The 9,861-nt window shown below is 35.3% G+C and overlaps 2 protein-coding genes across 3 annotated transcripts in view; one reads left to right on the top strand and one right to left on the bottom strand.

Annotated features, from left to right (window-relative positions):
- The first annotated feature begins 2,324 nt into the window (after window positions 1-2,324).
- On the top strand, window positions 2,325-8,462 carry LOC131936578 (uncharacterized). The gene is made up of 5 exons (XM_059293628.1): window positions 2,325-2,689; window positions 3,327-3,505; window positions 3,875-4,055; window positions 4,331-4,536; window positions 5,215-8,462. The coding sequence occupies exons 1-5, from the start codon at window positions 2,386-2,388 to the stop codon at window positions 7,258-7,260; spliced, it is 2,916 nt and encodes a 971-aa protein (XP_059149611.1). The 5' UTR covers window positions 2,325-2,385; the 3' UTR covers window positions 7,261-8,462.
- Window positions 8,215-9,861, bottom strand: part of LOC131936581 (zinc finger SWIM domain-containing protein 7) — a 5,003-nt gene continuing 3,356 nt past the window's right edge. For both annotated transcript variants that reach the window (XM_059293631.1, XM_059293630.1), the window contains one exon: window positions 8,215-9,392. In XM_059293631.1, coding sequence (XP_059149614.1) covers window positions 9,288-9,392 — 105 coding nt within the window. In that variant the 3' untranslated portion in view covers window positions 8,215-9,287. The remainder of the gene's footprint in view (window positions 9,393-9,861) is intronic.

The raw sequence follows: 9,861 nt of genomic DNA, 5'->3' as shown, positions 1-9,861 counted from the left end.
GTTACCCGACCGCCGGGGCGTCGGAAGACGCGCCTGGTTTGATTTAGTGAATTATTATAGTAAACCTTGGCAGGGTGCAGTTTTACTGGTGACACCCTATGCAGGACGCCAAATCAACGGATACCAAGTGTTAAGATATCAGCTCGAGAATCCTGAGCACCAAAACCAATCCGACTTTTGTTTTTATAACCGTATATATAGAAAAAAAATCACTGCCCATCCGAATTTTTTTTTTTGCCCGCAGAAACGATCGCAGGAGTACTCTCATTAATTCCTCAGTTTCACTGCGATCGGATGAAAGGTGTAGTAATGTATACATACACACATACTTTCATTTAAAAATATATGGAAATAGATCCTGAGCTTGTTGTTTTTTTTATCGACGATGTTGACTGTTTTCCTCTGTTAGCTGTTGTACCTTGTGTCTGGTTGTCTAGAAGATTGCTTACATTAAGTTAAATATAAATAGATGTCTCGTTTTTTCCCCCAAATATATAATTAACGACGTCAATTCGACTATATTAAGTCATTTTTCCTCTTTGGAAGGAGTTTGACATACGTGATGATGTACTTCGTTAAAGTGAGGGGACTAGGAGTACAAATCTTGAACCACGCGTTAAATGTAACTTGTTCAGAGGATGTGTAAATTAATGGGTTGGGAAACGGATACATTTTGTTTTCAATAGTGTTTCTTCCAGGCATCGCTCCGCCCCCCCCCACTACCCGAAGAAAGTCTACCGCCCCCCGGAAGAAATTAAATTTATATAGAAAATATATACAATATATAGTTTTAACAGCGTCTACCCCCCCCCCCCCCACGCCCCACCCCCCCAAAGATTTCAAGTACCCCCCCCCCCCCCTCATCCTCCACGGAGAAAAAAGTCTGGAAAATCGCTGAGTTGAAGTTATTCAGATTTTATCTCTGCGCCCTGATATATAAATTATCACAAAAGTGCCAAGTACGCCGGCGCATGTATTCTGATACTTTCGGCCCTCCTCTCATTATTTATCAAACGATATTTTTCTATTTCTCGTGATAACAATTAACAGTGAAGTTGGCGTGTATGCATCCACTGTTCTCGATTCATATATCCCGATAATATCCCCCCCCCCGCCCCATTATATCTTACAATTTAGCATAACCCAGATCTAATTTCCAACAATTCGCCAATCGCCTTGTTGTTAATGGCTCGCTTGAACGGCTTTAGGTAAATACTAAAATAGCCGGCCCGTTCAATCAAGTACAGGATGAAGGGCTGTCGAAGACATTTGCGACCACATTTAGCGGTGATGTAACGCAGACTATCATAGGGGGCACTTGGAAATTCTCAGTCATGACCATCGCTCAAGTTTAATCCGCTTATAGGCCTGTGTAATACAGCGCCATTTTAGAACAGACCGTCCAGGCGAAGCAGAGTCATTCTGTTACCCTGATCTTGACAAATATATATATATATATATATATATATATATATATATATATATATATATATATATATATATATATATATATATATATATATATAGGAGTGTGCCCGGCACCATGCTCGCCTCGCCCGTCTTTACATTTCCCGACTTAAAACTTAAGTCAAAGCGAGATGGATACGGGGGCGTCTGCGGACTCTACCCCCTTGAAACGGTGAACCAAGCCCCAGGCTTCTTGGTTGGTAATCGTACGTTCTACTGTTCCCATACTGCCCCATATCGACAAACACTAACCATGACAACACCTTACTTTCGCCATAAATTAACTTTGACCGCCATTTCCCTCCACCCCTCCCGCCGCCTCAACGATGCATAACATAATAAGTCTGCTGTAAAAAGTTGGAGTTTTTAAAATTAACTAGAATCTATGTAGCGTGCGGTCCATGCACAAGGAGAACTAGGCTAGTCCCTCTATCAATAAGTATTATACTCAGTCTCAAATAATAAGTGGTTATTTTATTTTTTATTTGACGATGTTTTAACATGAATCGTTTTAGTATTAGAAAGCGCCCATGGCATGCATGAAAATACGCGTTGTTCTGTAAGGTTTTCATTTAAGTTACACTAAAAGCTATGTAAAATATTTATTGGAATCGAATTGTAATTTTATTTTTAGTTATAATTCATATCTAGACAAGATCTATAGTCTAGATCTAGAAGTATAAATTCATAATTATTTTGTTTTACTCTTTCAACTGTGTCACCAACAATACCAAAAGTAGCTTAGGCCTACTCCTGCTTCCACTTTTTGATTACTGAAACTTCTCCTAGAATCAGACCAATCAAACCATCGACTAAATATAACCAGCCAATAAAATCGAAAAGGAAATTCCGTTGAATTTTACGATGCCTTCATGTCGGCCATTAGAATCCTACAAACTGTTTTGGCCGTAAACAAAAATGACAAGTCACCGAATTGGTGTTAACCTTAGGGTTTCTGGAAACTGTGATCAAGGTGCTAGAAAGTATATGGAAGATAATCATGTTATTAAATTCCTTAAAAAAGATACGGATGATTATGAATTTGCGTATTTCGGTATTTTTGACGGACACGGCGGTCCTGAAGCATCAGTTTTCTGCAGAGACAATCTACTGAACGAAATCACTAAATTCGATGGCTTTTGGACAGACGACGACGACGAAGTTCTTACAGCAATCAGAAAAGGATTTTTGGATACGCATCATGCAATGTGGAATGTTCTCGGTAAGTTTTTTTTACTATTTGTGATGTTTGGTCTTTGTTGGCGGACTTTCTTCATTGTTCTGTTTCAAAAGTTAAAATTTAAACTTCAAATGAAGAGTCATCATCAGTCATCACAGTCAACTTAATAATAAAATGTAGACTAGATCTAGATTCTAGATCTAGAATCTAAATAAATCAGGCTTCTTAAAATATTAAAAATAAGGCATAAACCCTAAGCCTAATTATTTATTTTAATTAAATAGGCCTATTAAATTAAATTAAGCTTGGTTCTGCAGATTCTTGGGCAAATGGTGTGACACTATTATTTAATTTGGTCATGTTTATTTATAGACTAGTATTTTATAGCCAAAAGCTCAACTAAAATCTAATGGAAAAGAAGTAGATCTAGGCCTAGAGGCCGTATGCCCTCTGATATTTATTTATAAATTATATTTAATATTTGGCTGTTAGGCTTACATTTTCATGATTAGGCCTAAGCCCTATTTAAAACTTTTTAGAAGGACCTGCTTTAAAAATGTAAAATTCCCCCTTTTTGATTTGCTTAATTGAACAGGTATTTACTAAGTATTTACTACTATTGAGGCATAAAGGTAATTAATACTAATTATTAGGCCTAAACTATAATTATACCCTTCAGATTCCTGGCCCAAGACTGTCACAGGACTTCCAAGTACTGCAGGTACTACTGCAACAATAGCAATTATAAAACAAGGAAAACTTTACACTGGTCATGTTGGAGACTCAGCTTTAGTCCTTGGTGAAAATGATGAATATGGAAGTGGCCCATTTCCAGTCCAGGCTATTTGTATTACAAAGGTAGCTATTTTTTTTGTCTCTGTTGTGAAGCCAGCTAAAGTCTTAATGAGTGGTTTAATACAATCACCAGACCAGAACTGTTCATCATTTTGGTGATAGAGGCAGTTTAAACTAGCTATAGTATAAAAGCCAGTTGAACATATTTGTAGTATCATTGAGCTGTAGTTTGTCTTGTGATTATATTTTGTAACTGGGGTTGGATAGCATGTAGTGTATGTCTGAAGAGCTTTAGGACACTATAAATTGATTGCTGAATAGTATGGTGCTGTCCCACTGTTGGCGGGATTTCTTTATAATATTACGTAGGGGATATTTTGTATGATTACATTTGTTCAGTTGTTAAAACTATTTCCACTCTGTATATTTAAGGAACACAAGCCTGATGATCCAGATGAAAGATTGCGCATTGAAGATGCTGGTGGTGAAGTTATCAACAAAAGTGGTGTTCCACGTGTGGTGTGGAGCAGACCAAAAACTAATCACAAAGGTCCTGTAAGGAGAAGTACACAAATAGACCAGATACCTTTTCTTGCAGTGGCCAGGTCATTGGGTTAGTTTTTCTCTATTATTAATTTATGAATTAATTACTCAGTTTAGTGCTGTCAGTTTTGTTATGGTTTGGAAAAGCCGACTCTTTACCCAAGGACTAACTACTGCTTTTGTTGTTTGAAAATAGTAATAACTATTCTTAACAAACTTTTATTTCTAACAAAAGCTAAGCTTATCAATTAAATTGAAAATACTTAAGTTATTGTTTTTAACATTGCAAATTAGTTTGTACATGAATTTACAGTTTTTAAAAATGATTGTTAAATCTGTTTTTAGGTGACTTGTGGAGCTATGATTATTATACAGAAACTTATGTTGTATCTCCTGATCCTGATGTTGCTGTGTTAAAGCTGGATCCCAATAAACATCGTTGTCTTATCTTGGCTTCTGATGGCTTGTGGAATATGTTGACCCCTGAAGAATCAGTTAATATGGTCATGGACCTAGAGACACAGTTTGAACAGAAAATAATCAATGATCCTGTAAGTTTTTATAGCACCCAGTGTCAAGTAAAATCTAAAATTTGTTGCCTTTTTGGAATTATTTCCTCATAAGTTGTATTGATCAAACACTATAATATTTTTAAAAAAGAGGGAAGTGCATAGAGTTTATTACTATTAAAAAATAACTATTGAAAACTTTTTATAAAATTGGCTTTAGTAGCAAATGAGTTAACCTTTAACTACCTTATCACCCTCCCAAAACATTAACTTTGAATTCCCAAATGTAGGGATCACAACTCTTGATAAATAAGTGAATACAACATATTCCCTTTATTTCTAGACAAAATAACATACAAATTCATATTAAAAAAACTATTGTTAAATGTTAGAAATGAATCTGGCTTTTCAGCAATATTAAATATGTTATAAAACATTCAATAAAAAAATACTGGAAAAAGCCTGATTGGTCATTAACGCTAAGGCAAGGCAACTTTTATTATCAACATAGTCATGTCTAATAAATATAATTCACTATGTATCTAGATCAATATTGATAGTTATTCATATTTATAGGCTTAGTTAAATTTATTTTTTAAATTTTAAAATATTGAATTGAAAGTTATATAGGAAGTTGAAAGTATTCTACTTCCTAATTTCCTATTCAAATCTGCAGATCATTTGTTTTGTTTTTTATTTGTATCATCTTTATCTTAACAGAATGTTGCTGTCAGTTTTTGGAGTAATCCAGCCGAACGTTTAGTTTCCCGTGCACTCAACAAATGGAGATCTAAAGCCCTCAAGGCCGATAATACATCTTGTGTTGTTGTCCTCATTGACCCCCTCGGACCATCCAAGTTGACCCTGCTAAAACGCAAACGTCAAGAGCTGCTTTCTGGCGGAGAAATTACCAACTGTCAAATCAACAAAATGCCTAGACTTCCCACTGAATTAGATCAGAGAGGAAAATCTCGTAACAAAAATGCTAATTGTAGTTTAAGTGACAGTCACATCCGTGTAACTGATGATTCTATAATCCAGTCTGCTGTTGAACACATGATGCGCCGGTCATTTATTGCCGGGCCTAAGCCAGAGGACAGTTGTAATGAAAGTGTCAACGACAGTGTTCAATACATACCTAAAGCTCTGTCTCGTTGGAACAAAACAGATGTCAGACAGGGTAATCAGTCACATCTAAATCGGACTAATCAAAGTCCCACCAACAGCCATAAAAAATCAGGCTCACCTGTCTTCACCAAGCTGGTTATCCCCAACAAACCCAACTATAGTGTTACCTCAAAGGGTAAACATTGCACCAAAAATCCATGTGAATTAACGGAAGAACATGTTAATGAGATTAAAAAACCTGGAGAGACGGAAGAGTCTGACTCAGAACCTGATAGGCCTATACCTCAACCTCCACCATGCACACCATGCTCAGTTAAAGACCTGGACAGAAGCAACGAAAGTGACGGAGAAAATTCATCCCGCAGCTCAGCTAATGTAACTGATAAGGCTTTTTCTCTTGCTTCAGATGAGAGCATAGAGTCTCCCAGTTCATCTTTTAGAGAAGGTAGCCATCCACCAACGCCACACAGTGCTCCAGCCAAACTTTCCTCCACTAGAAGCCGCAGGGGACACATCTCCAAAAGTGCGCAGCGCAAGTTGGCAAGGAGTGGAAGAAAGTTGCAGCCTCCATCCAGGTCAAAGACCAAACTCTCAGCCTCTATGGTGAAATCAGGAATTGTATCTAATTCATCTGTCCTGACAACAACACTGGAAAACAGAAATTCTGTTTCTAGTGGAGAGAAAGTTGACATTACCAAAGCTGTTGAAAAAGCAATATCTGCGCAGTCTGATAAATCACCTCTCAAAAGAGTGTTGAACACTTCCAAGAGTATGAATGATGTGGCCACGCCCAAGGACAAAAGAGAGGTCACACGCACTGTGTCTTGTACTGGTCTAACTCCTGAGATGAGCTTTCTCTTGTCCAAAAAAACAAAATCAACCTATGTCTCCAGTGCTAAATCTGGAGACATAGCTAGTCATTTGTTTCATTCATTCATGGCTGCTGATATGGCTACTGCTGCTTCTTCTATTCAATCACGCAAAGAGCTGGCTATGATTGTTGATGACTTAAATGAAGCTGACTTGTCTTCCATTCCTCCTATTGACCCACTGAAACAGCTTAACAAAACAGGACCAATTAAAAAACATGGCTCCAAGAGGTGGGGAAACTTCTTGCGTGCATCTAAAATTGGTATTGACCACATGTTTCATCGTAAAGATCACAGCTCTGGGCCATGTAAATTGGCTACAACTTCAACAGGGAAATTGGAACGCAGCATTACAAAAGTTGTAACCAGCAAAAGCACATCTGTTTCAACATCCAAGCTCTCAGACCTAAACCATCATCTTCCTGATATCACGGTCAGTCACTTAACTGACCTGACAACACTGTCAGCCCTATCAGCAGAGGACAGTGTGTATGATGGTGACATGACAGAAGCCCAGCATAGTATCTTGTCTGCAGCTGACCTGACCTCCGCTCACAGTATGCTAGAAGAGGGAAAGGTTAAAAACAGGAAAGGATTTCTGCAGAAGACACGGGTCACATTGAGGAGAGCTAGAAAGGCAGCTAAGAAAGCATTTTTTCCTGAAAACCATCGGCTCTTCAATCACAAAACCTCAGGGGCCAAGAGAAAGAGTGATGAATTTTTACCTACACCCGATTTGAAAAGGCGAAGACAACTTGAAGCAAAATAAAGCAGACTGGTGTCAAACAGTTTTAACGTCCAATCTTTTTAAGTTTTAATAAAAGAACTAATATCCTGAAGACTGATGTACAAGGTTTCATTTAGCATATTATATTTTATATTTTTACCAGACTGAAATTTTTATACTGTTTATTACAAACAAACCAATATAGTTTTAATTGGGCTGGTCAAAAAATGAACTTTTAAAAAAAAAAATTGTAATACTTGTGCAATATAGTGGGCGACTCTTGAAGCTGGAGTGGCTTAGGGCAGATTTTTCATCTTTGTTCAATCTTCATGTAGTTTTGTAGGCAAACATTTTAAATCTAAGGTCATCTAATGTGTACATAAACTTGTTTTCCTTATATTTATTGCATTGCTATCAAAGATTATTTTGTTAGTATCAAATTAATATTTTGATTAAAATGTGCATTCTTTCATTGGCAGCAAACACGCATTTCTTAATTTATTAAAAAGAATTAATAAATACTAATACATTTTTTTTCAAATGATATAGATTCCATGGATGCATTGTTGTTTGTTTACCTTTACAACAAACTGAATGCTTTAAGCTTTTTAAAAAAGTAACAAATCAAGGCAGTTCAGCATTATTCTCAGAAACAAAAGATAAAATGGTTCATTATTGAAATCAATAACTTTCAGCTAAATTTTGAAATATTGCTTAGTAGCTTAACTTGCACAGGCTTACATGCATTTGTTTACCATATATTCCTAAATTGATTTTCCTTTTTGTGTGGTAATATGCTGGTTACATTTATTACTGAATTTTAATGTTCATGTCAAGGCATTTTCACTACTGAAATCCTTTACTCTTACCCTATAACCAGAGGTGTATTTTTCCCTAGGGAATTTTTATTTCAGTAAACTTGTTTCCTGCTGTGTGTGAATATTTATACATTTTTTTATACCCCAAGTTGCTGGATTGAAATAAAACTGAAGCCTATTCATTCTGCTGTAGGAATTTAATAACCTTCAAGTAACATGATTAATAAACATATATTTAAGTTTCAACAAATTATCAATGCAATTGTATTAGGTATATTCTCCTTGGTTGATACTGCAGTGGTTTCACAGTAATCAAAACAAAAAACCCATGTATTTTAGTTATACCCCTACAAGTTTTACATATAAATCCAGCTCTGCAGCTGCTTTAAAATGTGTTCACAAAAAAAAAAATAAAGATTTGAACCACATTACATGTGTTGTATCAGTCAAATTGTTAAATTATTTTAAATTGCTGGTTTTGATATTTTAAATCAATAACTAGTTTTCCAAAAAATAAACACTTTAATAAAAACAACCTAAATAATTCATCACTGAAGTATTTTATGTTGCTGTTTTAAATTGTGTAAATATTTTTTTAATTAGGTTATGCAAAATTGTAAAATAACTTTTCACTGAAATCATTAAAGAAAAATAATTGAAAATATCAAATCAGTGCTTTAAACAGCTGCACATTTAAAATTGTCCCATAATGTATGCCTTTTTTAATTACTAAATGATTAATCCGTAACATTAATAATTATGTGTGTATCTTGTTTTTCTTTATTAAATGTAAATATATATGTTGACATGGTTTCTCTATAAATAAGTATAATTATAGAATATTGTTCCCCCGTAACTAATGTTCAGGTAAAAGAAACATCATCCTTAGCAATAATATCATTGTACATATAACCATCACAGCAACTGAACCTCAATAAAATCCCAACAAAGTATGTCTTGTATTATGTTGTTCATCTAATAGTATAGATCCCAATATTAAAAGTCTACAAAACTAGTGGGCATTATTCACTCACTTTGAAAATACTAATTCCCTTTAAACAATTTAATTCATCACTTGTGTTCACAGAGAGGTCTATGTGGCTGGCAATCATTACAGCATTAGCAGCTGACTGATGTTTGCTACTCTTGATGGTTTTATTTGATGCTTGCCATACTATTGTTTGCAGATAACATTTAGCATCATTACATCCTTCCAACAAGCACAGTCTGTCATTAGATGCACACCCAGGTTTATTCTATTGACATTATGATATGAGTTACTTCTGCATCAGACACAGATAATGATTTACTTTTCCCCATGGCTTCTGAAAGTTTCACAGCTAGTACATGCTTGCACTGGGGGGAAAAAAGGGTTTAAATGTACTCAGTACTACTGGCAAATACCAGCATTACATCATGGATAATTTGTAAACAAAAGAACTATATAAACTTTTAAATGACAAAAGAAATAAAAATGAACACTGATTTTCTTTAGCCATACACATAACTATGTTCAAAAATGTACTGGAATATTTCATGAGTCCTATCCATCAATTTTTGCTATTACAGCTATTACTTTAACTAATCACACAAATGACTACAAGTAGTTCAACCAAATATCGTTGATCAAGTGACATTAAATCAAAATAAGTAGAAATCTACTGTTTGCCACTTAAAAGCGTCAATTTTTGCTCTAAGATTTGTAATCAGCACTGTCAACAACAGCTCACCTGATGGATCTCTACCACCTTCTAGTTATTTCACTTTTGTTATAGTATTAAGTCATCTTTAAATTAATTTGTATGGCTAATTTAATATTAAATGT

Source organism: Physella acuta, unplaced genomic scaffold (assembly GCF_028476545.2).
Source record: "Physella acuta isolate Inbredline_101_S28 unplaced genomic scaffold, ASM2847654v3 ptg000181l, whole genome shotgun sequence".
Classification (NCBI taxonomy): Eukaryota; Metazoa; Mollusca; class Gastropoda; family Physidae; genus Physella; species Physella acuta.
The sequence above is the reverse complement of the archived record's forward strand: the minus strand, read 5'-3'. Positions and strand labels throughout refer to the sequence as shown.